Consider the following 27,417-nt stretch of genomic DNA (forward strand, 5'->3'; position numbering starts at 1 on the left):
ATACAAGCCCCTCTGTCACAACCCCTCTCCTCCTCTGAAAGAGGTATATGTGATGATGGTAATTTCTGGAGTGTCCTGAGAAGCAGAATCATGTGAAATCAAACTATAGCTGAGAATGCTCTGTGACTTACCATTTTCCTATGATTCACAGGAAATCTTTTCAACTGAAAGAATGGATATTTTGATTGGAGGGGAGGGGGGATTTTTCTGGGGAAGGCAGACCTAGGTAGAACTGGGCGAGGGCATCTAGATAGCATGAGGGCAGTAGGTACCTACTGAGCAAGAGATGTGTGTCTGAAAGCGAGTGAGTGCCCAGAGAGGGAGGGGAAGGGGGCCAAAGACAAACCTGCCCAAAGGACTGAGTGGTTGGTAACCAATGACCCACTTGGCTATGGAAGATCACCTCCCATTCTACAGTTATCCATTTGTGATCTCCTGTGTCTGGTGATATGTGATGACGCATTAAAGACCCAGATGTTCGTGGCCCTCATGAACAATGTCTCAGGTACCTTGCCTTGTGCTCCATGGTGGTCAGGTAGCCTCACTCAGGGAGATAATGATGAGGAGGATAATGATGACAATAACAACACCAGAGACCCCTAGGGTGGGGTCGCTCCCTCTTAAGTACCCACAAAGTCATTAGCTCTTCCTTCTTGTTGGCCAAGAAGGGGACTCTGTCTTGGCAAAGCAGAATGCTTTCAGGGGTCCTTCACATGAGTTCCTATGTGTTCCCTACAAACCAGAGAGTTTTCTGCAAGCTTCTAGAGATTCCTATAAGATCATGAGCCAATTTATCACCACCCTGCTTCTTACACTCTCTTTGGTGCCTAGAATAGCCTCCAACATAGTAGGAACTTAACTACTGACTGTTGAATGGTTAATGGGGAAATACATTTTGCATGACTTCATATGTATAACAGGTATCGTATTTCTTGCCTTTTCAATGTGTGTGGAAGAAGCAGGAAGAAGGAAGAGAATTTGGAAATGAAAATAAAGTTAAAATTAAAAACCAACCAAAAAACCCCCTCAAGTGATAGTTGAATTGAGCAGCTCAGCCCCTGTGCCACATGAGGAAGAAGTGGCATTGAAGGAAATAAACCTGAGAAGAAGAAGGATGCATAGAAGCAGCCCTTGCTGAGATAATGCGGGTTGGTTTTTTTTTTTAATCAAGGTCATTTTAATTTTTTATATAATATTTTCTTTTTCACCCAATTATATGTTAAAGCAAATTTTTGATATTTTAAAGAAAGTTTTGAATTCCATATTCTATTCCTCCTTCCCTCCTCCCCTACACCCTTCCTGAGATGGTAAGCAGTCAGATACAGGTTATACATAAGGAATCATGTAAAACATTTTAGTTATTTCATTAGTCATTTTGTATAAGAAAACTTAAAAAAAGAACAAAAGAAAGTAAAATGAAGATACTTGCTGTATTTTTTTAAAACTAGGTAAAAAGGTCATTCTTTGCCTCATTTCTTACCTAGCCTTAATCACTGAATGGGCACTGCCTCAGTCAAACTGAGACCTAGGAAAGACCATAGTTTACAAAGGCCAAGGTTTCCTGCTGCATCCAGGACCATCTCCAGTTGTCCTGATCTATATCTGGCCCCTGGACCCAAATGGCTCCCAAAGAGAGAGTGAGGCTGATGACTTTGAACAATCCTCCCTCACTTAAATCCAATTCACTTGCAAGTCATGGTGCCATCTTCCTGATGTCATGGTCCTCTTCGAGAATGAAGGACAAACATTCAGACAGTATCTGTTCTTTCAAAGGAGGTGGATAGTATATTTCATCCTTAGTTCTTTTGAATTGTCTTAGATAAGTGTATTGCTGAAAATAGCCAAATCATTCCCAGTTCTTCATCATACAGTATTACTGTTACTGTGTACAATATTCTCCTGGTTCTGTTCGCTTCACTTTGCATCAGTTCATGTAAGTTATCTCCAGGTTTTCTGAAATCATCCCCTCATTTCTTATAGCACAATAATATTCCATTACAATCATATATCACAGCTTATTTAACCATTCCCCAGTTGGTGGGCATTCCCTCAATTTCCAATTCTTAGCCATCAGAAAGAGCTGCTATAGATATTTTTGTACAAGTAAGTCCTTTTCCCTTGTTTTTTTTTAATGTCTTTGGAATATAGACCTAGCACAGTTGGATCAGAGGGTATGCACAGTTTTACAGCCCTTTGTGCATAATTCCAAATTGCTCTCCAGAATGGTTGGATCAATTCACAACTCCACCAAATGTGTATTAGTGTCCCATTTTCCCCACATCCTCTTCAACATTTATCATTTTTTTCTTTTTTATCATATTAGCCAATCTGATAGAGATGAGATGGTACCTCAGACTTGTTTTAATGTGCATTTTTCTAATCAATAGTGATTTAGAGCATGTTTTTTCATATGGCTATAGATAGCTTTGATTTCTTCATCCGAAAACTGCCTGTTCATATCCTTTGACTATTTAACAATTGGGGAATGACTTGCATTTTTATAACTTTCAGTTCTCTATATATTTGAGAAGTAAGGCCTTTATCAAGAACACTTATTGCAAAATTCTTTTCCAAGTTTTTGGCTTTCCTTCTAATTTTGGCTGCATTGGTTTTGTTTATGCAGAAACTTTAAAATTTTATATAATCAAAATTATCTATTTTATAACAGGTTTTAAAAAGCATTGAGGAAATAAGTTTCAACATATCTGAAAGAGGAGAAGAAATTGAACAACTTAATAAAGGGCAAGATTAGAGGAAAGGGAACAGGCATTTTTTTCATTTTTAATACATTTTAATTTTGTTAAATATTTCCCAATTACATGTAAAAAATTTTTAACATTCATTTTTTAAAATTGAGTTCCAAATTCTCTCTCTCCTGCTCTCCCCCACCCCTTGAAAAGGCACGCAATAGGATATTAATTATATATGTGAAGTCATGTAAAACTTTTCCATATTAGCCAGGAACAAGCATTTATTAAGCACCTACTATGTGCCAGACATTGTGCTAAGCACTTTTTACAATTATTATCTCATTTGATCCTTTCAACAATCCTGGAAGGTGGGTGCTATCATTATCCCCATTTTACATAGTTGAGGAAACTGAGGATGACAGAGGCTAAGTAGCTTTCTCAGTCACATACAAATTTGAACTCAGGTTATCCCCATGGGAGGCCCGGTGCTCTGCAGTGCCCTCTAGCTGCAGGATGCCCATATGCTCTTTCAACTCCACAAACTCCTTACCGGTCAATGACAGGATGAGAACAGGCCAATTTTTGCAGATGAGTTTCCAGGGCAGAGTGCAGCTTCAGGTCTATGACTGCCTGAGCACTACTCACCTGTTGTGAGTACTGGTTGTTGATGTGACCTTCCTCCAAGTCAATATCTCCCATGCACGTTTTGGCATTACATAAGATTCCTTGACAGATGCAATCGCAGAACAAACTTGGTACAATGATCCCTGAAGATCAGTATGGAGCAAAGCAGAGAAGTGCGATGCTTCTGCTCACTGAAGGTCAGTGAGTCAGTCAACAAACATTTATTAAATACCTACTATGCGACAGGCACTGTGCTAAGCCCTAAAGGTTTCTGACACTGGCCTGCAGAAAGTCCTTCCCGGAATCCAAATGGAAGGCTTATCCTCCCTCCAGACGTTCCGGTTCGTAGATGACCACAGGACGGTTCTATATCTAGCCTCGGAAGGTTGCACAGCCTACATGATGAGAGCCAGGAAACTGACCTCAAAATCCACAAAGGAACAACCAAGTGGATGAAGAAGGCCAGTGGTCCAGGCAATGGTCTCGGACAGTAAATGGACAGTGAATGGAACTGAGAATTGAAGAGAAACACTTGGAAAATTAGGGGCTGCTCCCAATGATCCCAAAGCCCATAATTATATCCTTGGAATGCTTAAATCCAAAGAAGAAATGCCTCCAGCCTATTGCATGGATTCAGTTCAACAACCATCTATTAAATGCTTGCTGTATGCAGGGTAGGAAAGCTGTGTAGCATAATGGAGAGATGGCTGTACTTGGAGTCACAAAGCCGTGGATTCAAACTTCCACTGATCCATATTAGCTGTGTGGCCTTGGGCAAGTCACTTAAACTCTAAGTGTCCCAGCCAATTCTCAAAAACTCTAAATTCCAGTTGCTAATCTGTATCAGTGGAGGGCATTTGAACATGGGGAGTTTCCTATATTAACTACACCACTGAAATCAGAGGGAAGCAGAAAACAAAGACTTCACGTTAGTTGCTCCATGGAGCAACTTCTTATGAGAAGACTGATGAGAAGTCCAGGATGCGTTGACTCACCTGCCTCCCTGTGTTGGCTCATCCTGACCATGGGATGCTCTCCTCATCTCCACCTATCGGCTTCCGGGCTTTAACCTCTCTGAATCCCAGCACCTTCCCTCCACTATTTTCTACTTGTCCTGTCCTTGTACACATGCTGCCCGGTGCCTGGCACATAGTAGGTGCTTAGTACACGTAGATTGGCTGATTGAGCATTAAGGTGAACAGGGAAGGCTACAAGTTACTAAGGACCAGAAACAGGAGAGGGCGGAGGGCAGTCTCGAGTGGGGCAAGAGGAGCGATATATAAGGGGCAGCCCCTGGCCTCCCTGCCAGCCATGAATGCTAAGGGCTCCCACGATGGGCAGAGTCCACTGGGAGTTACGAGAGGGCCAACATGGGCCACACATCACGCGTGTGTCAAGGGGTCGCTGCCCTGGGGGGGGGGGAACTGACCACGTGGTTTGGAGGCAGAAGTCCTGGGTTCGAATTCGGCCACTTTCCTGTTCCCAGCTCTGAATCGCTGGGCCAGGAAGTGGCCACCTTCCTCGGCGCGCCCCCCCACTCCCCCCCACCGCACGGTTCCAGGCTCCGAGCTGGGGATGGAATGCCGATGCCGTTGGGGGACGGCGGCACTGGAACGTCGAGGGCCAGGAAGCCGAGGGGGAATGGGAGGCCAAGCCGCAGAGGTACGGGCCGGGGCCGCGTCCCCAGGGAACTGGGCAGCCAAAAAAGGTCTAGGAGAGGGCTGGGGGAGCGGGGGAGGGGCTGAGCTGGGCCAGCGTGCCGGCCCCGCCCCATTGCCCCACCTCGGGCTCGGAGCCCCTCCCCTCCGCCGGCAGGAGGCCGGCCGCGCCCCGGGGTCTGCGGGGCGGGGCCCTGCGGTTCGGGTCATCATCTTCGCTCTCTCCCTCTCTTCCCCGCCTCGCCCTTCGCCCCCCACCCCACCCCCGCTCAGCTCCCGCCGGCGAACCCCCGCGTCGGGGGAGGAGAAGAAGGGAGGAGAGGTGGGGCGGGCGGCCGTTGGTCGCGCGCGCGCCGCCGCCGCCCCTCCTTCCGAACTCCCTCGCCCAGCGAGCGGGCTTCCCTGCCGCGGGGATTGGCTGCTCCCAGCGCGCGGCCCTTTCCGCCGCTCTCATTGGCCAGCGGTGGCGCGGAGCGCCGGCTGTGATTGGCCGGCGCGGTGCGCCTGCGCGGCGGGGTTCTCGTTCGTCCTCCATTCCAGGGGAGGACGGCCGTCAGGGTGGACGTCTCGCTCGTCGCTCAGGGAAAGGCGGGGGTCCGAGCTCTTGGCCGGGGGCGGCGGTGCCATGAAGATCTTTGTGGGGAACGTAGATGGGGCGGACACGACTCCGGAGGAGCTCGCGGCCCTTTTCTCGCGCTTCGGCACCGTCATGAGCTGTGCCGTCATGAAGCAGTTCGCTTTCGTGCACGTGCGCGAGGCCGCGGGCGCGCTGCGCGCCATCGAGGCCCTACACGGCCACGAGCTCCGGCCGGGGCGCGCCCTCGTGGTGGAGATGTCGCGTCCGCGGCCTCTCAACACTTGGAAAATTTTCGTGGGGAACGTGTCGGCTGCGTGCACTAGCCAGGAGCTGCGCAGCCTCTTCGAGCGCCACGGGCCCGTCATCGAGTGTGACGTGGTCAAAGGTAACGCGGGGGCGCGCCCGGGAGGGGAGCCGGGGCCAGGACCCGCGGGGGCGCGTGTCGGGGCCGCGCCCGTCGGCGGCGAGGACGTTTTAAGCCGCTGACCAGTGTGGGGGGACGGGGACGCGTGTGCGCGGCGGGGGCGCGCCTTCCCCTCCCCCTCTTCCGGGGGCGGGGTGGGGCGGTCGCCGAGCGGTCGGAAAGTGTTGGGAAGTGACGGGAACACGCCGGAACCGGAGGCGCGGGGGCCGCCCACCCCCACCCCTTCGGACGTCGGTCGGAGGCGAGGGGTGAAAGGTCAGGGCTCTGGGCCCGCCCTTCCGCCGGTTCCATGCAGACGAATGCGCCGGAGCGGAAGGTAACGGGGCCCTGCAGTTTCTAAGTAGCCGGTCCTCCGAAGGGGGTTTTTCCTCCGCTGGCCTCCCCCAGAGCCCAGCTTTGCAGCCACGGACGTACAGGGAGAGGAGGGGGCCCTGGCACGTTCCTCCCTTTAAATCCCTGTGGTTGGACACCCAGTGAGTGGGCCTTAGTCTGCCGAAGAACTTTGCCCCATTCTGTAAACTGGGGCCTAGCTCCCAGCACGAGGTATGCGTGCTGCAAGTCACTGTTGGATGCCGGGGTCTTTTGTTGTCCTTAACCATCCTTCTATTAAAGGAGGCAGATTTAGGCCTCCCCAATTAACTGGAATGGTTTACTTTTCCAGTCATCCGCTTGGGGTGGCTTAATACTCAGTTTCTCTTTTATACAGCAGATATTCTTCTTTTAAAAGTGCTTATTTTCATTTATTTTTGAATTTGTTATATTATTTTTACCCAGCACATGTAAAAGCAATTTTTAACATTTGTTTTTAAAACTTTGAGTTCTAAATTTTCTCATTCTCCACCTCCCTCATTGAGGAAGCAAGCAAATCGATATAGGTTATACACGTGTAGCTATGCAAAACACATCCGTAATAGTCGTATTGTGAAACAAAACATAAACCAGAAAAGAACTTTCAAGAAAAAATAAAGAAAAAGAAGCATGCTTCAGTCTGTATTCAAACACCATCAGTTCTTAATCTGGGGCTGAATAACATTTTTTGTTACAAGTCTTTCAGAGTTGTCTTGGATCATTGTATTGTACAGATACATGTAGCAGATAAATGTTGTGTAATTCAGACAGCCCCATTTGTTACTTTGTTTTAGGCTGGACAGTTTGTCCAGGGTTCTGTCATTTGTGGCAGGAATTGGAAGGCATTAGGAAGAGGCATTACCCTTGTGTAGTTCAGCATCTTTTCTAGAGGGGATCAGGTTAGCTTCTCCTGATCATCTGCAGAAGCTGTAATAATTTTTTTGGATCTTAGAAGAGAGGGTGGTGGGATGTATCTCGAGGGTCTTTTGTGCCTCTATTTGGGGGCTGTTAGGGCTCAGTAAGAGGAGTGTTAGGGACAGAAACCCTCTATGTGATTTCTGGATCTGTTGGTCTGGTCCAGGAAGGCTCCTCCTCCTCGGTGGATGTACTTCTTCCAGTAAGGGGTGGGAAGAGTAAAGATTTAATTTGGCCCTCCCCTTCTGAATGGAAATAGCCTTCTCATCCTGCATTAATATTGCATTCTATTTTCCTCAACTCAGGTTATGGAAGTCCAGGAATATCCGGATCCAGGCTCCTCTGCCAGGTGTTCTGGGGCAGGCTATGGGGTTTGCAGTTTGCTTTTGTTTTGAGGAGAGGATGGAAAGAACTTGAAGGAAGAAAGTGGGGGAATCTGCCTTTGGCTACTCTTGGTCTCTAATTGGCCTAATCAGTGTCAGAGTGGCTCCTTCTGCAGGGTGGGTTCTGAGTGGAGAATTGAGAAACTCGATTCTGGGAGGTTAGAATTGCCGTAGAATTCATGGTGTCAAGGAACCCTCTCTGCTCAGTGCCTTCTCAGAAGCCAGGTATCGGAGGGAAAGTGATTGCATCATCCTGCACTGCTTGCTTAGACTGAGAAGAGTGGGGCTGGGAGGCGCCTGGGATTTCCTTTGGAAGCATCTGGAGAATGTCTGTGTACCTACGAGCAGAAATGTGTCTATTGCTATGTCAAGTATTTTGAAAGTATTTATTTGTAGTAGGGACTCTGCTTATGGATGAATTGTTTGATTTCATCAGAAAGATCTATGGGAGACTCTTAAATAGTGGAGACAGGAAGAGGATGTATGACTCCATGGAATCCTTTTTTCATTGGCTGAGAAAATAAGTTTGGACAGAGAATGTGTGAAGGGAGGAGGTAATATAGACGATGGCTAAGAAAGAGGAGCTGTTTTTCATTATCTCCTACTGCATTGACTCTCGTCTTTACCACTAAAAAACCAAAAGCCTACCATTTTGGGGGGAGTTGGTCCTTCTTTAGTGTAGCCTATGGCCTAGGTGCAGGAAGAAGGAGGAAGGAGGTGACCATCAATGGCTCGGTATACTACAGCAGCAGTTTTGAGCTGATCTATGCCTTCGTCCTTTGGCTGCCCAGAGAAGTGGGGAACTTGTATTGGCCTCTGTTTTCAAGACCCATCATGAGCCTTTGAGAAGCCTAGGAGGATTCCAAGGAGAAGCTATTCCCACCTCACACTTAGGACCCACTGTGTCTTAGTAGCAGAGGGAATTGTGCAGTGATGCTGGGCATCCTCGATTACTTACTTTTTCTAAGCAAAAGGAGTCTTCTTGAAAGTTCTCCGTACTCTTATCATCTAAATTGGGGGGCCAGATGATCTTTGAATCTTCAGATGGTTTTCCTGGTGTTCTTGGAGGACCTAGGATCTGGTCTTTCCTGCTGGCCCCAGGCCCTCTCCCTTAGTGAGGCTTGCTTTCTTGAGACTAGTCAGGCCAGTGGCTCCATAAGCCCGCTGGGCATATGCTTTTATCTGCTTCCCATGACCCTCCTTCATGGATGGGGTTCGATTGTGATCTGGTGAATTTTTTTTTTGTCCAGTTGATTTTAATGTGGTATTTTATGTGGATTTCAAGATAATTAGCAACCTGGCTCTTAAAACTTTTTAAAAAAATGGACAGAGTTGCACTATAATAAGGGACCTGAGCTTACAATTCTTCCCAGTGCTCACTGGTTGCTTTTGCCCAGTTCCACCCATATCAGGACTCATTACAGATGCCCAGGTGATTCTTGTTCATGTTTTATTTCTCCCCACTCCAGGGCAGCTGGCTCACTCCTTTAAGATCCATGGCCCCCCCCCCCCCCCTTTTCTGCTGCCTTACCTTTCCTTAGGTCAGCTTTGAGTGCTTTCCTCCCTCTCCCCTGTGTGAACTCTTCCCTTCTCCAGGGAGAGGAGAGCTTGTGTTCTACCTGGTTGAATGGTAAGGACAGCTGGGTCTGGCTGTGGGATTTGTTTCCCTTGGCTTCACTCTTCTGTTGTCTATGTTAGGTTCTAAGATTGCAAATACAAAGGATGCTGCCTCTTGTTTGCTTTCTTAGAACAACTGAGAGTTGGTATCTGGAGGGAATTCTCCTGAACAAGCATGGGAGAGCTTGTGTATACTGCATGACATGACACTTTGCGAAGTGCTTTCATGTTCCTCAGCTCAAGACAGATTGGACAGATGGGGCCACTGGTCAGGAGACTTGACCAAGGTCACTGGTGGTGCTCCTGAAGCCCACTCATCTGTCTAGTCCCCAGCGCCATTTGGGTTATTCCATGTTGCTTCCCTCAGAGGCGTTTCCCCATAAGTTGCATTTGAGTTTTGTTGGTTGTGGAACAGAAGATTATACTGGAGCCCATGGAGAACAACTAGGGAGGGAGGCTCCATAGTCAATGGATTTCTCATAAGTTCTTGTTTGGGAGCAGAAAATTCCATTGTCTTTGAGCACTGAGAAGGCTCCACTTTATGGTCCACTTACTAGTGAGAAGTGAGTACTTTGCCTCTGTTCCTGATGTAGGGGCTTAGTTCCTGTATCTTCCCAGAGCCAGACTGTGCTGTTGAGGATTTATTCTCTTGCTCCTTTCTCTCTAGCCTTCACTTTGCCCATACCCTCTTCCTCTGATCCCTAGTGTTGTTGGGGGGTGGGGTGGGGTCAGATTCTGTGGTGTTGGAAAGTGGTCTGACGTCATCTCTGCACTGACCAGTCGAACGGTCCTCTGAGTGTCCCAGATGAGGACCTTGGGGGAAGGAGCACCAAGTGCTTTGCGGATAGACATGGTTCCAGCCACAATGATTGGGACTGGTCAGATCAGAAGTCTCTTGTAGCTAAACCATCAGTGTCACAGAGGCTCAATGTGGGCACAGGTTGATCTTGGTGTTGGGAACAGGAAATTGCAAAAGCAGTGCGGCCCTGGGGGTGAGCCTGGGGTAGAGGGGCGCTTGGACTTTATTGCCTATGCTTTCTCCATCCCCTTTGGTATGCTTACTATGTGATCCTCCCCTCCCCATGTTTCAGCCTATGGGAGCAAGCAAGAGGTTTTGGCCTGGGTTGTGCTTTCTTTGAGGTTCTGAGACCTCACTAAGTCAGAGCAGAAAAATCCTGGGATTGGATCCAGGACTTTTTGGATTTAAGTCTAGCTCTGCCCCTCATTCCCTGTCTAGCTACAGGCAAGTCTGGACCTCACTTTCTTAATCTATAAAATGGAGACAGTAATCTGTGACTGCCTCCCTTATAGGCTGTTCATGAGAGTCAGATGATAAAATGGTTGTGACTGTTTTTGTAAAGTGCCTTACAGATGTGAGAAATTCTTGGTCAAGTTGGGTCATTCCTGAAATTGCTGATGGCCGGCTACCCCTGTTGGGTAAAACTTGGTTTGAACTGGTGTCTTTGCTGTAATTAGGCTCAGTGCCCCCCCCCTCCCCCAGGGTAAAACAAGTGATTCCCAGGGTGTGGAAGCTGATACCTGGGTATAAACTCAGGTGAGTGGCAGCTGTAAGCTCTAAAGAAGTCTGAGGCTTGAGCTCGTTGGGTGTGATCTGTTTAAAGATCCCATCTCTCCTTTGGTCTGGCAGTTTAGGAAGCTTTTTTATTCACAGCTTTGCTGGAAGTCCTTTTAATGGAGTTTCTCTTACTGCCCTGAGGCCATTGGCAGCCTTCTGGCCTGGGCACCAAGTCCAGAAGGAAAGTTTTGGAGGCGTATGGAAGTAACTGGCAGCAGCCAGAACCTGCCATTGGGGAGAGAGAGAGTGTGTGTGTGTGTGTGTGTGTGTGTCCCCAGTTTGGGGCTTTACCCCCTAACCGCTAACCCCTCTGTCTGCTGCTTTATCAGACTATGCATTTGTTCACATGGAAAAGGAAGCAGACGCCAAAGCCGCCATCGAGCAGCTCAACGGCAAGGAGGTGAAGGGCAAGCGCATCAACGTGGAGCTTTCCATCAAAGGTCAGAAGAAGGGGCCAGCGGGCCTGGCAGCCCCTGGGGAAAAGGCCAAGAAGCCAGGGGCTGGCGACACTGCATTCCCTGGGACTGGCGGCTTCTCTGCCACCTTTGATTATCAGCAGGCCTTCAGCAACAGCACCACCGGCTTCGATGGGCGGCCCCGGCAGCCCTCCCCTCCTTTCTATGGCCGTGACCGCAGTCCCCTGCGCCGCTCACCTCCCCGAGCTTCCTACGTGACCCCACTGACGGCCCAGCCAGCCACTTACCGAGCCCAGCCTTCAGTTTCCCTGGGGGCGGCCTATAGAGCCCAACCCTCTGCTTCCTTGGGTGTTGCCTATCGGACCCAGCCCATGACTGCCCAGGCAGCCTCCTACCGGGCACAGCCTTCAGTGTCCCTGGGAGCCCCATACCGGGCCCAGCTGGCTAGCCCTGGCTCTCAGCCTGGGGGAGCTTCTTCACTTGGCCCCTACGGAGGTGCCCAGCCCTCAGCCTCGGCCCTTACCTCCTATGGGGCCCAGTCAGCTGCAGCCTCTTCTCTCACCTCCTATGGGGCCCAGGCCTCCTCCCTTGCCTCTTACGGTAATCAGCCAGCTTCCTATGGGGTGCGAGCTGCTGCCTCCTCTTACAATGCCCAATCGGCAGCTTCTTCCCTGACCTCATATGGGGCTCAGGCAGCTTCCTATGGGGCCCAGCCTGCAGCATCCTCACTTGCCTATGGGGCCCAGGCGGCCTCCTATAACACCCAGCCTACTGCAGCCTCCTATAATGCTCAGCCCACAGCAGCCTCTTACAATGCCCAGTCTGGCCCATATGCAGCCCAGCCAGCTGCTTCCTATTCTGCCCAGCCAGCTGCCTACGTGGCTCAGCCGGCTACTGCCGCAGCCTATGCCGCCCAGCCAGCCGCCTATGCAGCACAGGCAGCGGGCCCCCTCGCAGGTTCCTACGGCGCCCAGCCAGTCGTCACAGCACAGCTGAATGCATATGGAGCTCAGGCCACCATGGGCCTCTCTGGCTCCTACGGGGCTCAGTCGGCTGCAGCCACTGGCTCTTATGGGGCGGCAGCTGCTTATGGCGCCCAGCCCACTGCGGCAGCCCTGGCTGCTCCCTACCGCACTCAGTCGTCGGCCCCGTTGGGTTCTTCCTATGCTGCCCAACAGCAGCCTCCCCAGCCTGCTGCTGCTTCCTACCGGGGCCAGCCAGGTGCCACGTATGAGGGGGCGGGCCAGCCGTCCGCAGCCTACTTGTCCCTGTCCCAGGGGGCTGTTGCCAACGCCGCTACCAGCACCCCGCCGCCCTATGAGCGTACCCGCCTCTCCCCACCCCGAGACAGCTACGACGATCCCTACAAAAAGGCCGCCTCCATCATGTCGAAAAGGTACTGTATGCCCCCAGGCTCTGCCCCCTGGCTGGGGCCTTGGGCTCGGGGCTAAGGTTAGGATGGGAGGGAAGCTAGAGCAAATGACCCTTTCTCACTCTCCACTTTTCCTGGTGCTCCATGGGATGCCTTGAGGCCAAGTGGTAGGTCTTTTTGCAGCCCCTGTTAGATGTGGTTTTAGACAGCAACCGAATGTGGCTTGATGTAGAGCCAGCCACTTGAGGCTGTGAGAGGAGGTGCCTGTCTGGGTCAACCCATGTGCCACTGCATACCTTGCTGGTGAACGGGTCCCTGATCTTTCCCACCATCTTGAATGACCCCTAATGTGTGACATGGCTGTCCTGGTTGGGATAGCTGTGGCTTTGGAGATGGGGAAGTTGAGGGCACACAAAGAAAGATCTGAATCAATACCCTGGTAGTCAATACCGCGTCTGCTCTGGGGCACGTCGGGCATCTTGCTGGCTTTCGCCGTTCCAAAGCAACAAGTTTGGTTCTCTGACCTGGACCTTTCACTGTGGGTCTCCCCCCGAGGTGTTCTTTGGTGATGTAGTAACGAATGGTGGCCAGATAGTATTTTGGGTCTGGACCCTAAGGGAAGGTGTGAGTGAAAGGCTTGGTTCCCCACCCTCACCCTCACCCCCAGTTTATCCCAGATTTGATTTTTTCTTGCCCTGTATCAGCATCCCTGGGGGGTGGAAAGCACTCACATAAGACCCCTTTGTTGGAGACTTGTCTGGCCAGCCTAGTTCGTTTGTTCATGGGCAGTCCCGACTCCATTGGCATCTCCCCCCCTACCCAGCTGGAGCTCCTTCCCCGACAACTGTTTCATTCACCAACTGTCTTCTTCTCTCGACCAGGTATGGTTCCAACCGGCGCTTAGCCGAGCTCTCTGATTACCGCCGTTTATCAGACTCGCAGCTTTCGTTCCGCCGCTCGCCGACAAAGTCCTCGCTGGATTACCGTCGCCTGCCCGATGCCCATTCCGATTACGCTCGCTATTCGGGCTCCTATAGCGAGTACCTGCGGGCAGCGCAGATGCACTCTGGCTACCAGCGCCGCCTGTAGGGCTGTCCTGCGGGTGGGTGGGAGTGGAGCGAGGAGGAGGTGGGGGGGGGGATGGGGGCCCGTTCGGTAAGAGCGAGTTTGAGTCCCCTTCCTCCAGCGTGGTTCTGTCCAAGGCAGCCGAATCTTTGTAGTGTTGCGGCAGTAAACTTTTCTTTCTCCGCCTCAGCAGTAAGTCTTGCCTTTGGCTCCAGACGGTCGGCTCCCCCTTCCAATTCCAGTCCCCTACCCCTGACCTCCCACCTTTACTGAGCAGGAATTTCTCTTTATGTTTTTATCTTTTTCCTGAACTCCCTTGGATTTTTGTGCGCGATGTTTGAGGTCCTCTGGACAGGAAGCAGCCCATGGCTGTGGTCAGCGGCGTCTTTTTCTTTTGAGAGATGGGGAAGGCTGGGGACGGGTCAGCCCCCTCGTCCCCTGTGCTCCCTTACCCCATCCCTGCCCCCACGCCGCTTTGGAGGTGGGGTTCCTGGTGACTGCGAGCAGAGCCAATGTTGAGCAGCGTACCCCAGCCCCTCGTTCCCCATCTTCCCCAAGTAGGGGGTATTAGAAACTTCATTTTTTTCTTTCTCCTTTTGTATGGACTATGAATAAAACTTGGGGCAATTTGCAGTTTGGAAACCTGGTTGTCATTGTCTTGATTGAACTCAGTATCACCGAGGAGCCAGTGGTGACATCCAGAAAGATGTGGCAGCTAAAGTGAAGGCACTCTGGACTTTGATCCCAGAAATCCAGGGGGGCAGAACCATTAGGTTGTGGGGTATGGGGGGCAGTGGTTAGTCACCCATTTTGACAGGAAGGTCACTGGGAGGTGACCAACTTGGCACGCCGGGCTTGTGGTGCCTCTGCTTCATGGCACCTGTACATGGGGTGACCTGTGCATTGGGGTGGTTGGGAAGGAGAAGGGATGGCATGGGGGCAGCTGGCTTGGGCACCCTGCTTGTCTCAGTGGAGGTTCCCTGCTCCATCCTGCCATCGCCGTCACCTGCGCCTGCCTCCCAATTTTACTGGGGCTCTGGAGTAGAGTGGTGGCCTCTGGGCTTGGTGTAGGTTTAGGTAAGTGGGAAGCAGCAAGGAATGGAAAGCTGCCACATTTTTTCTAGCCTTGAGACCCAGGAAAAGGAGGCATTGTGATCTCAAGACAGGAGAAGGCCTCAGGATTTAACTTTGGTTGGAGTCTGGCCAGGAGATGTTTGGGCCTGCATTAACTTGAGCCAGATATCTGCTCCACCTAGGAGGGTGGAGAGGGGGCTCTCCAAAGGCTTTCTTGCGGTGATGTGTATTTGGGGGCACTGTCTCCCCCAGCAGATGGTGTGCTGGGATGGCCCGGCCAAGCCTGGCCACTCGTTGCCTGTGGATGGGCGAACAGTCAGCACTCAGAGCTCCTCTAGCTCAGAGGCCAGCTCTTGTGTTGAGCTCTCAGGGCAACATAGGGCTGCCCAGGAACAGCTGGGCTAGGACACACTCACTCCCGGAGATTCTGGGCTTGAATTCTCTTTTCCTGCATGCTTCTATTCTTTGCTTTTCCTTTATTCTTTGGAAGGGATCTGGGGAGCGGTGAGGTGGGGTGGGCAAGAGAACTCATCTTCCACTAAGGTCATTTGTAAGCCTTTGTAGGTAGGGCTCCAGCTCTCAGTGGGTCTGATGGGTTGCGGATTTTATATTTTTAAGCTGGAACATTGGAGGATTGGATGTAGTAGTATGATTGTAACATTTCTTGTCACCAATTTACTGTCTTCTCTCTTTTCTCCCCTGGTTTTTTTTTGGGGGGTGGGCATCATTAATTGACTGTCCTCATTGCAGCATTTACCTGGAACCACCTGGAGCCTGGATGAGCACCCTAACCAGGCTCAGGCTCCCTGGACCCCTCAGCTCTCCAAGTTCCTCCTTGGCTAAGAGCGACAAGCCACAAGCAGGTCTACTGCCAGCCCTCTCCCCACCCTGGCCTCTGTCCCTCCCAGGAGAGTCGGGAACTGGGCAGTTGGACCATTTTCTGTCACCTCTCCTGTTAATATTGTGTCTTTCTGACTTTGAGGGTCCTGTCTCCTTGGAGGCGGGTGGAGGGAATTGGCAGCTTGGGGGTTGGTGACAGGTATAGTAGGGTGTTGGGAAGTGCCCACAACCACATGTACCTTCTATTTGGGCAGGGAGTAGAACCAGATGAAGGTGCTAGAGAGGGGGGGTGCTCGGATAGGCTCCCTGTATGAGCAGGGTTGACCTGAGAGCTCTGGACCAGGTGTTCACGACTTGTGCTCCTTGTTAAGTCCTCCATGCTGTCCGTGGTGCCTCCTTGGGATGACCAGGTTTGGGGTAAAGGAGGAAACCGACTGCAGCATGGGCTCCAATCCCTGCTTCCTTGGACCACTTTGTATTTTTGTCTCCAGCAACGGGACTTCACAGCATGTTTTTGTTTTTTTACAGGTGTCTTTTTAGGTGACAACTGCCTCAAAGACACCAATCAAGCCAATCTTGGCCCTGTAGGCTTTGGATTTAGAGGCCTAGGGTTTAAAAGCAGGGGACTTTGGGACCCACAAAGGGAATGGGAAGGATTTTGGTGTCCACACACTTAACTGTTACTCTGCAGTTAGTGTCCCCAGTTCAGAGGCACTGAGAGCCTGAATTGGGCTCTAAGCAATTTCTTTCGCACCTGGCTCTGATTTGATGCAGTCTTTGTGCAGAGCCGTGGTGAATCAGTAGTGTTGTAGGCTCTGGCCAACAATTCTGGCAGCCTGTCTAAAGAGCTTCCTATGTGTAAAGAACTCCACTGCAGTGGGAGAGAGATGGGAACTGCCCAGGGCACAGGCCTGCCCCTTAAGTGAGGTTGCCAACTTAGTTGGCGAGATGACTATAGAATCCCCTAAGCCAGTTAAATTATGACAGGAGAGGGGAGTCTTTCAGTGGGAGAATGAGAGGGACTTCCTTCCCATTGCACTTTTAAAGGGCACACTGGCTTGCTCTAACAAGGAGGGGGCACCTGGGTATACACAGAATGGTGAGCTCTCAGATAATGAGACTGGAATAGCCTCTAATTCCTGTCCATAGCCAATTCCTGGTGACTGGTGTTGAGAGGAGAATGGCCATAGCTTTTCCCTGGGTCCCTTTCTTTTCCCTTCTATAATGGGGTAAATTTAGATCAGGAGTTCCCTAACTTTTTTGTGTCCTTGATCCATTGGATTGTCAGTTTGGTTTAGCCTGTGGACCATTCAGTGAGATGTTATTTTGATGCCCAAAATAAAATACATAGGATTACAAAGGAAGCCAGTTACGTCAAAATAAAGGAGTAATTTTTTTCTCCCATGGAGGTGGACCCCGATTAAGAAATGCTGGTCAAATTCTCTGGTCCTCCCTGGTTCTGATATTCTTGGATCTGATCCAAAGTTGAGACTTCCATGGAGCTGGAGTCAGTGTGTGTGGTGGGGTGGGATCAGCTAGGGAAGGAGCTGGCTGGAAAGTGAATGTTCTGAGACCACCAAGTGGTCGGAAGAAGAAACTTCCTGAGTGAGGGGGTTAGGGAAAGGGACTTTAGACAGTATGGTGTAAAATTATTTGTGAAGTTTACCAAAGCCCTCACACAGCAATGGGAAGGGACTTAGAGCAGAGATGGGGAGTGATTTGTCCAAGGTCACACATTTTTAAAGGGGGGCACTATCGCCCATCTCTGGGCTCTAAATTCAGTGGCTTTGCCAGCCCACTTAGCTGGGCCCTGGGAGGCCTGGGTGATTTCATGACTTGTGGGCCAGAAGTGGGGGCTGACATTTTCACCCCCCACAAAAATCGCTGGCTGTTTGGGTCCTCCTCTGAGAAGTGGCTCTGGTCTGTTCTAGATGGCCCCTGGGCCCAGAGTGATCTCTTCATTAACCACCCAAGTAACAATCCCTAAGGGACCTAAACTGATCCAGCTTCTCAACTTCCCAGGAAATGGATGGTTGTATCTCATTTGGGTTTAATCTGAGGCGCTTCCCTGGGTTAGCACCTTGGTGTGGTGGCCTCACTCTACAGCTCCATCCTGGCATTACTATGGGAAAACAGAAGAGACTTGACCACCCCTTCTGAAGGGAGGTTTTCCTGGCCAGGCGTGGGCTCATTGAAGAGGCCAGAATTAGAACTGGTTACCTAGGCCTGGGGTCACTATTAACTATTGTTCACTATTTTGATGACTGTATTTCAACCTAGTGGGTGTCTTTTCATTCTGCATTTTCTGCTTTTCACAACATTCTGAGAAGTGGTCCAAGGCTTCACTAGCTCCAGAGGATATCCAAAGTTAAAGACAGGAAGTGTCCCCTTATCTAGGGTCACACAGACCCTCCTGTCTGGTCCTACAGGTGCAGCAGCTGCAGTGAGCCTGTTCTCAAAGCCAGACCGAAGGGGATTGTGCTGTGTCTACTTTGGGTTGATGACATCAGCTGATGACTGATGTTCTGAAGGTGTAGATGATTGGGACCTGAGATTGGCCACCCTTTTCTGTCACTGATGTATGGCCCTAGGGGACTAGGACCATTTAGAAGGGACTCCAGCTTCATTTAGCCCATGGGTGACTGCCTGATTAGAGGCAGTTTGATTTAGGTCATGTGAGGGTTAAAGACATTTGACTTGTCAATTATTCAATATGGAAGCCAGGATTTCAATCTGTTAAACCATTAAAAAGCCAGGACATCCCCCCCCCCAATAATTTTCAAATTATCTAAACTGCAAACAAAACCAATGACTGTCACCTTGGCTGAACCACATCTTTGCTTTGCCTTGGACCTTGGGATTCTGCACAGTGTGTGTATTGGGGGTCCAATCAAATGATTTCTTCAGTTCTGGTATTACGTATTGGAAGTCTCCTTCCAACTCTGACATTGCCTCCTCCAAAGTCTCTTCTTTCCCCTCTCCAGTTGGGACTTTATGTGAACTTTGTTTCAAGGTCCTTGCCAGTTCAGACATGCCAAAGGTTCCATCGGAGCCATGTTGAGCCTGTGACAGCTTGGCTGTGGGTGCTGCATGATGGCCGGATGGGGATGGGCAGAGCACTGACTGGGCACCATCCCCTCGGTGGAGAGCCAGCTTTACTTTCCAAATCTGCACACAGCCCATGCTTAAATGTTGGTGTGAATTGAAAGTGTTTGTAGCACTGAGGGGTGTGTGAGAGGGAGAGGATTTCACCACCTGGATTGCCTGGGCCTGTTGGGTGCTGTCAACCCCATCTTGACTCAAAGGAGGCTGCTGTCAGATCCCTTAAATTCTGTCTACTTTCTGCACCAACCCCACTTCGTGTCTTTGCTTGTTGTCTGGGCTGCATTTATTAAGTGCCTACGAGGTATAGAGGCCTCATTTGGTTCTCCTAGTACCTTCATTTTACAGCGGAGAACTCGGAGACAAAGGGTACGGGACTTCCCCAGGGCCACCCCCTTGAAAGGGTCTGAGGCTGGATTTGAGCTCCGGGCTTCCGGTCTCCGGGCCCAGGGTGTCTCTGCACTGAGCCGCTTGGCTGCCTCGGGATCGGGGTATTCAGGGGTAAAGGTTGCTGACTCTCCTCCCATCGGACTGGCCAGATTTTCTCCCTCAGGGCACTGAGATGCCCAGGCCTTCCTCCTCTCCCCCTCTCTACCTTCTACCTTAAAAGGTCCTTCCAAGATGTTGGCTACCCCCTCTTGTGTTTTAAGCTTTTCTGTCTGGATGCCCTGCCTTTAGTGTCTAAGAGGGTCCTTTTATGAAGCTTCTTCCAGCGCTATCTAAGGCTGAGATTGTGCCCGGACCGGAGGACTAGCCCCAGGAGCCGAAGGATGACGCTCGCCTGAAAGCCATCCCGGGAGGACAGAGAGCAGTCTCCGGGAGACGCCCGTGCGCCCACGCTCTAACTTGTTGGGGTTTTGGTCCGATTGTACTGGGTCCATAGCCCGCAGGGCCGGCGTCTGGGGGGCGGGGCGGGGCGGGCTGGGCTTCGCTGTGTGGATGCTGTGTCGAGCACGTTCTAGCCTGGCTGGAGAAAAATAAAAATGGAACCGGAAAACTTGGTGCGTTGCACGTTTTCTTGGGAGGGGTCTCCTTTCCTCCTCCCCCCATCAAGGGGCGGGCTCTTCTTTTTCCCCAAACTCCCAGCTAAGCCCAAAGGAGCCGGGGAGGGGGACGTGCCCACGCACCCCCTGGAGCCCAGTCTCCTCGGCGGGCGGCGGGGGCAGCCCTGGCCCTACGGGTAAATCGAGACTGGAGAGTTACCGCTACGAGCCGCCCACGTGTCCCAAGTCTGGCCGGCCGTCTCGGTTGCGGAGCTCCGGGATCAGTGAGCAGCAGGACCCGGACATGTCCAGGGCAGAATGCTCTCGCGGAGCTGCGGGGCGGGGGCGGGGCCGGGGGGGGGAGGGGAGTGCTGGGGGTGAGGATGGGACCCCAGGCGCAGGCCCCGCTTCTCCTCCCACCTACCTTTGCGTTTCCCGGTTAGCCACTCCCCCGCCTCCTGTCTGCCCAATCAGCTTGGCCCGGTTGCACCTAGTGTATCCTCATTGGCCCCTAACGAGCCCGAGCGTTCGCTGACGTCTGTTCTTCCCTGCCCCCTAGGTGACGGACGTGTTTCGTAACCAACAGGGAGGAGGGCCCGCCTGGAACGCCGGCCTCCCGCTCGGCGGCGTGACCAATCGGGCGGCAGACTGAGCCCCCCGTCTTCGCCCGGAGTCGCCGCTGCGGCCGTCGCCATTTTAGCGTTTTGTCAGAGGCGCGAGGAGGAGGCTGCGCCGTGTCCCGTGCGGGTGAGCCGCGAGCGCCGTCTCCGACCCCGGTCCCGACGGGACCGCCGGGGCCCCTGACCAGAGCGGGCGCGGCGTGGCGCGCGGCCCCCTGGAGCCGCGTCGCCTCGGCGCCGCCCTGCCCCAGTCCCTGCACCCCCCCCCCCCCGTGGGTTCCCTCTCCCCAGGCTCCGCCCCTCCCCCCCCCCCAGGGTTCCCGGCCCGGGACGCGGTGCCAGCCTGGTGTCTTGCAGGCCCCGTCGAGATGGTGAAGCTGTTCATCGGCAACCTGCCCCGCGAGGCGACGGAGCAGGAGATCCGCGCCCTGTTCGAGCAGTACGGGAAGGTGCTCGAGTGCGACATCATCAAGAACTACGGCTTCGTGCACATCGAGGACAAGACGGCGGCCGAGGACGCCATCCGCAACCTGCACCACTACAAGCTGCACGGCGTCAACATCAACGTGGAGGCCAGCAAGAACAAGAGCAAGGCCTCCACCAAGCTGCACGTGGGCAACATCAGCCCCACGTGCACCAACCTGGAGCTGCGCGCCAAGTTCGAGGAGTACGGGCCCGTGATCGAGTGCGACATCGTCAAGGACTACGCCTTCGTGCACATGGAGCGCGCCGAGGACGCCGTGGAGGCCATCCGCGGCCTGGACAACACCGAGTTCCAAGGTGAGCGCCGCCCGGGGGCCGAGGGGCAGAGTCCTTGCGCATGGCACGGCCACTTTGAACCCACTTCACGGGGGGTCGCTGTCGCTTCTGCCTCTGCCTCCGGTGGTTGTTTTTCTCGCACCGGAGGCCGATGCCCATTCCCCCAGGATGAGGTGTGCCCCGTGCCAAGGCCACTGCTTTGAGAGCCAGCGGCGATGCTCTCTGGTTGAGCTTGTTTTCCCTTTTTAATTGGCACGTTGAGAATTACTTTGTCAACAACTCTTAATGAGAGGTCTGCCCTGGAGTTGTATGTGTTGAAATTTGGAGGAGCATTTTTCCTTCTTGACTCTTCCGCCACTGTGGGTGGGAGAAGAGAGATCTCCCCAGATGGGTTGTTTCTGATGTAGAGGGATGAGAGAAGGGGATGGTGGTGGAGGAGGACCTCTCAGCATGGCCCCCAAGGCTCCTGGGTTTTCACCTGGTTCCTGTGTCTAGAAGGGTCCTAGTGCAGGCTCCCGTGGCTGCTGAAAGCTTTCCAAGTGTTTGTTAAGGGCGAGGTTCCTCTTCCCCACGTTTCTCAGCATTTTGGGACCGTAGACTTGTATGGTTTGCCTGTGTTATCTTTTTCAGATTCAGGTTTGCCCTTTAAAATTAGTGTTTGGCTTTTTTTTTTTTCCTCGAGCTCCTGCTGAACCCTGGGTTCAAGAGGTTTTGTTTTTAAAAAGGTGCCCCAAGTCTTCTCTGCCTTGAAAAGGCCAGACTTTGGGGTGGCTAGAATGAAGGGAAAGGCAGAGAGCCACTGTGTGCTCTTTTGTGCTGTTTGTGTCCAGAGTGGCCCCCAGCAAAGATGCCAAAGACTGGCTGGCGCTCCAGGGAGCCCCCACCTACAGCCAGCTCTTCAGCCTGTTGCTGCCTCTGTCCCTTCTCCCTGGGCTCAGGCCCTAATCTGCTCTTTCCCTCACAGATTTGTATGCATTTTGTCAGGGAAAACCCCTTATTTCCACCACCAGAACTCTGGAGTCTCTTGGTTAGTTTCTCATTGAATGTCCCCTTAGGAACCAGCATTAGGAACCCTCCCAGCAGCTGAGTGTTCCAGGTTTGAGGATCACGTGCCTGCTTGTGGTGGTTGCTGGTGAATAGAAAGCCTTGCTGACCTTGGATCCCCTTGGACTTTTGTGTATTAGAGCACGTCTAAGGGAGGATCTGCACTTCCGGAGAAGCCGGTTCTGGGTCTTTCCTGCTCTAGAACACCTACTTTATTTCTTCGACGGTAAAAAGTTCTGCATTTCTTTTTGCTTTATGATTAGGCCCTGGTCTGTGTTGGCTTTCAGAAGTATTCTCCTATTCCATTCCCAGGTTATTTCTTTCTTAAGCTTTTGTAATTTTTCCACAAATGGTATTTAGGCTCTCAGGTCCCTGAGTTTCAGAAAAGCGAAGGTCATTATTACCAGACCTCCCCTGAGGTGATGGTTTTGATGATCCATACTTTCCTCCTCCTTGTTCTCCAGTTCTTGTCACCTCTCCACTCTCCCCCATCTCTATCTTTACTACCCCTTTCTCCAATATAATAGTTTTTTCCTCTGAGAAATCCTGATTTTGTGGAGGGCCTAGTTCTCTTCCTGCCTTTGGCATAACTCCAAACTGCTGGTCACTAAAATCCAATGGCCTGCCCCTTGACACCAGCGGACCGCTTACAACCCATCAAAGTGGTGGACAAAGGCTTGGGAAAACAAAAAGGGAAGATTCCAGCTAGAACCTTTCACAATGGCTAGTCTGTCACATTGTCCTAGGCTCCAGGGGGGAAAAGTACTCTGGGCTCCTGTGTGTCTCACCTAGTAAACCATCTCTGACAGTCGCTCACTCTTCTATGGCATTTGAAGGTTGACAGTTCTGTGATGTGCGGCTGCTGTCAGGGGAGCTGATTGGCCATGACTCACAGCTGGCCCCGAGGTCTTCCGTCTGGAAGACCAGTGCTCTTGGCTGTCGGTATTTTCCTGCTGCTACCTCTCACCAATGGACATTTTGTCGGGCATATATAGGCCTTGGGAAGTAGAGGGTGCTCAGCCTTGGTCTTTGAAAAGGCACTTTGGGGTCAGGGCCACGTGCCCTTCTGAGATGACAGACGACTTTAGGGATTTAGAGCTTTTCTTCTAACCTCTTCCCATAGTACTGGTAGTGGGTAGGGGTGTTGGCCACTCAGCTGGATCTTGCCGTTGTGGGGGACACGGGGCACGTGTTAAGTGAAGGCAGCACTCCTTTGGGGAACAGAGGAGCCATGGGGGTGGGGTGGGGTGCTGACAGCTGACTTGCAGAGGGGTTGCAGTGACAGGCAGATCACTCACCAAGGACTTGACGATTCTTTCTTAGGACAAGATTGGTTTTCCTTTCCTTGATAATGGCTGGTTAACCAGTTTAGTGGAGAGCCTTCTTAGCCAGAAACCCTGATGCTGGAGAGAGACCAGGCCTCTCAAGTGAGTTCCTTGTGTTGGTGCCTTAGATGGTTAAGTGTCTTTCTGATGCTGAGCTTGGCTTGCTTCCGAGATGGCTTCCAGGAGCTCTTGCTGTGGTGGAGGAGTCTGGGGCCCGGGGCCAGGGCTGTGACTGACTTATAGCAACCCTTCTTGCGTCTGTCTCTTCAAGGCAAACGAATGCACGTGCAGCTGTCCACCAGCCGGCTCCGGACCGCCCCTGGGATGGGAGACCAGAGCGGCTGCTATCGGTGCGGGAAAGAGGGCCACTGGTCCAAAGAGTGTCCGGTGGATCGGACGGGCCGCATGGCAGACCTGACCGAGCAGTATAACGAGCAGTACGGAGCCATTCGTGCACCCTACGCCATGAGCTACGGGGAGTCAGTGTATTACAGTAACGCATACGGAGCGCTTGATGCCTACTACAAGCGATGTCGAGTCCGGTCTTATGAGGCGGTGGCGGCGGCAGCGGCAGCCTCTGCATACAACTATGCAGAGCAGACCCTGTCCCAGCTCCCACAAGTCCAGAACCCAGTCATGGCCAGTCATCTCACCTCCACCTCTGTCGACCCCTATGATAGACACCTGTTGCCAACCTCAGGAGCTGCCGCCGCCACCGCTGCTGCTGCTGCAGCCGCGGCAGCTGCTGTCACCGCAGCCTCCACCTCCTATTACGGACGGGACCGGAGCCCCCTGCGCCGTGCCCCCTTGGTCCCGACTGTTGGAGAGGGCTACGGTTACGGGCACGAGAATGACCTGTCCCAGGCCTCGGCAGTTGCACGGAATTCTCTGTATGATGTGGCACGGTACGAGCGGGAGCAGTATGCAGACCGGGCGCGGTACTCGGCCTTTTAAAGCTTGAGGTGAGAGCAGTGTGGTTGCCCTCTTGGGGTTTTGTTACCTTTGGCAGCCCCAGAGTCCAGGCTGCTATGTTGCTTACCCAGGAATGGGGTTGTCAGTGGGGGGTGGGGAGGTGGTGGGGGCGGGGATGAATTCTAGACATCTGTTGCCTCTTCATCGGTGCTATCTCAAGTCCCTGGCCCTTGTGGCAGATTTCCTAGGCCCTGCTACTGTTGGCATGGCAGGAGTTAATCTTTTTCCCTTTTGGGCTGGAAAGAAAACGAAGTATGGCAGTGCCTCTGAACTTCCTGGTTCCAGGGGTCTCTACTATTGATTTGGCTGCACATCTGCCCGCTGCCTGTTCTATAATGATCCCCAAGGAGCTACATCCCAGCAGGCACAGGATAGGGTTTCCCTCAGGGCAGGATCAGGCAGAGGGTGCAGCAAGGGTCCTCTGCGTGGCAACATGTCAGTCAGAAAAGTTGTTCTGATGAACAGAGTTCGGCTAGTTAGGCTGCAGGGTGAGCTCGTTCCTCCTAGCGTAAGATCTTGGGGTCCTGCACTGGGTGTTCCCAAAGTTTAGGCTTCAGTAATTGATGATGGCAGTCCTGTCTTGTCTTACCTTGTTCGGTTTTATCATTATCATTTTATCATTGTTCTTTGCACACTTGGTGATAGTTTCTTGTCCTCTTAAGTCACCTGGTTTCATTTAAAATTGTACTTTGGATAGCCCTTTTAGTTTTAATTTTTATATGGGGAAACTCAGGAAGTTGTAGCCTCTTGCTCTGAGATCTGGCCCCCAAAGATGCTTTTTGGGGCTCTTGGCTTTTTCTTCTACTCTGCTCTTTGGGACCCCTCCTGTTTTTCCACAGCTTTGGGACCCCTGACTCATCAAAGGTTCTTGTTAGTTCCCCTTGTTTCAATTGACTCATTGCCCTTTCTAGAGACTATCATTTCCTGTGGCCACCCTGATGGTAGCTTGGTAGATAGGTAGGGTCTGCACAAGGTCTCAGCCGGGAATCACACCCAAAGTCCTGGACTCCTCAGCCAGTGTCCTCTCCAGCACATCTGCTCTCCCTTAACATCTGAGGCTCTTCCCAGGTGAAGGTGGATGCTTGGGAGCCTTGGTGCTTGTCTTTAATTCCTAAAGCTGGTGTGACTTGAGAAGCCCTTGCCAGCCTGAACCCTGTTCTTGACTTACTCTCTAGAGGCCTGCTGGCTGCTCCCTCTCTCACTGTGGGTGTCCTCTTGGACACATGGGTCTCTTGTGACCAGGTTCCCCTCTTGGGGTGACGTCAGAAACAGTTGGGTGTCAGTGTTTCCCCATCCCCTTATCTCTTCCACTGGCCCTTCAGGAAAGGAGTCAGAGAACAAGGCACAGGACTTTTTGCGCTTCCCATTGCTTTCTGGTTTTAAGGCCTTTCATCTGGGGGGGGGGGTGCGGAGTGAAGATTGCCTGTGCAATGCTTTGAGAGAGGGTGAGGCTTTGAAGGCCATCCCAGGAGGGAAGGGAGGAGATGGATTTTCACAGCCATGCTGAGCTTTTCTTTACTGTAAGCCCATGTATTGTGCTTTCTTTCAGGTGGGATGTGTGGGGGCTGAAGCCCTGGGATGCGGTTGTGCATGAGAATTCACCCTTCGTGGTCCCCCATCTTCGGGATGTTCTCACGGCTTTGTGCATTGGGTCCCTCAGGAACCACGGACTTTAATTTAACCTTGCTAAGTTGAGACTCTCCTCTACCCACCCCGCCACCCCCCTTCCCCCTTCGTTCTCCAGTACCTTCCTACCCCTGTTCTGTTCTCCCAGTAGCCTTAACTATGTCCAGAAACTGTGGCAGGGCCTGTGTTGTCTCCCCACTCATCTGCTTTCACTAGGTGTTGAATTGGGGGATCATCACAGTTGCTGAGGGGCTCTGGTTCCTTCTCCACTTTGCCCCTAGTGGCTTGCGATGGGTAGACATGTAGAGTTGGTCACCTTTTTTTTTTTTTAAGTGAAATAAATGTTTTTCAATTTAGGGTGTGTCTGTTTTGAGAGAGTCCTTATCTGGGGGTGAGTTCTTGGGTCCTTTATCTATACCTAGAGGGGAAGTGGGGGGTGATTGATTTGGAATCATTTCTAGCCACTCAGCTGCTCTTGATGAGCATAAGAGGGGAGGCCAAGGCAGAGAAAGTTAGGGAGAAAGGGCTTCTTCCCCAGATACCAGAAAGCTGGTTTGTGCATCGTTTACCCGTAGGCTTGACCACCATGGCCCGCTTGCTGATTAACTGGCCTGGCTCTTTCCTTTGAGTATTGGCAGGCTTGAAAAGATAACATTCACAGATTGATTCAGTGCTGAATAGAGGTCTTCTAGTTTATCTGCAATCTCCAGTCGGCCCTGATCTGGAGGCTGGCCATCCTAGGCCTTAGGGTAGATGCCTCGCATCAGACTGCTTCATCAGGCAAGGAACAGGCATCCTGAGCAGCCTTGACCTTGCTACAGGAGGCCGAAGGGCTGGCTGACTCGAGCTGTGCCAAAGCATAGCTACCTCCACATTCTACCTGGAGATCTCTTTGCTGCTGCCTACAGCACCACCACCAACAGACTCTAGGCCTGTGATTAGCTCGAAGCTGCTGCCTCTGCGGGGAGGTGAGTCCTCAAGGCTCCTGAATGCCTGGCTTAGTGTTCTAGTGGTCGGCTCGACGCAGGTGCGGAGGCTAGAAGACCGGGTCGTGGCTGTCATGTCGGAGAGCTCAGATTGAGTTAGACTGAGCTGCTTTTTGTTCTGTCTTTAAAGAAACATCACTGTAATTGAGTCAAAGGCTAGAAGTCACATGGTTGGATATTTGGCTGGAACCCTCCTTAGCTGTGTTACTAATTTTCTAGAACCAAGGGAAGGTGTCCTCTGAAGCATGGCTGTCTTTGCCACCCACCCCCAAAAGGTGCTCCTGTGGAGATACTTAGTGAGAAGTGGGATGCTTGGTAAGACTGGGTTTTAAGGCTAGGCCCAGTCAGAAGGCTGGGGAAATTTGCCGGAACGAGGTGGCTGAGCCTCCTTTCTTCTGAATCATAGTTTGTGAGACAATGG

General features: G+C 51.9%; 1 protein-coding gene across 8 annotated transcripts; it reads left to right on the forward strand.

Moving 5' to 3' along the window:
* Positions 1 to 5,511: 5,511 nt before the first annotated feature.
* On the forward strand, positions 5,512 to 26,340 carry LOC118853090 (RNA-binding protein 4). Of its 8 annotated transcripts, none has more exons than XR_005010661.1 (4): positions 20,058 to 20,411; positions 20,642 to 21,064; positions 23,411 to 23,514; positions 23,684 to 23,771. XR_005010661.1 is itself a non-coding variant. In XM_036763002.1 (4 exons), the coding sequence occupies exons 2-3, from the start codon at positions 20,653 to 20,655 to the stop codon at positions 24,364 to 24,366; spliced, it is 1,095 nt and encodes a 364-aa protein (XP_036618897.1). In that variant the 5' UTR covers positions 20,058 to 20,411; positions 20,642 to 20,652; the 3' UTR covers positions 24,367 to 24,374; positions 25,934 to 26,340. The 8 variants fall into 8 exon arrangements, 4 of the variants coding, with proteins under 4 accessions (XP_036618896.1, XP_036618898.1, XP_036618899.1 ...); XR_005010659.1 differs by lacking the exon at positions 23,684 to 23,771 and adding an exon at positions 22,099 to 22,313 and having other exon boundaries at positions 23,411 to 23,496; XR_005010662.1 differs by lacking the exon at positions 23,684 to 23,771 and adding an exon at positions 22,228 to 22,313 and having other exon boundaries at positions 23,411 to 23,496.
* Positions 26,341 to 27,417: the final 1,077 nt, after the last annotated feature.

Source organism: Trichosurus vulpecula, chromosome 6 (genome assembly GCF_011100635.1).
Source record: "Trichosurus vulpecula isolate mTriVul1 chromosome 6, mTriVul1.pri, whole genome shotgun sequence".
Classification (NCBI taxonomy): domain Eukaryota; kingdom Metazoa; phylum Chordata; class Mammalia; order Diprotodontia; family Phalangeridae; genus Trichosurus; species Trichosurus vulpecula.

What these genes read in the sequence shown, in the direction of transcription:
- LOC118853090 (XM_036763001.1), top strand. Translation starts at nt 5,598, where the DNA reads ATGAAGATCTTTGTGGGGAACGTAGATGGGGCGGACACGACTCCGGAG. An exon ending in CGAGTGTGACGTGGTCAAAG is followed by an intron (nt 5,935 to 11,141) that starts GTAACGCGGGGG and finishes CTGCTTTATCAG; the next exon opens with ACTATGCATTTGTTCACATG. An exon ending in GCCTCCATCATGTCGAAAAG is followed by an intron (nt 12,625 to 13,481) that starts GTACTGTATGCC and finishes TCTCTCGACCAG; the next exon opens with GTATGGTTCCAACCGGCGCT.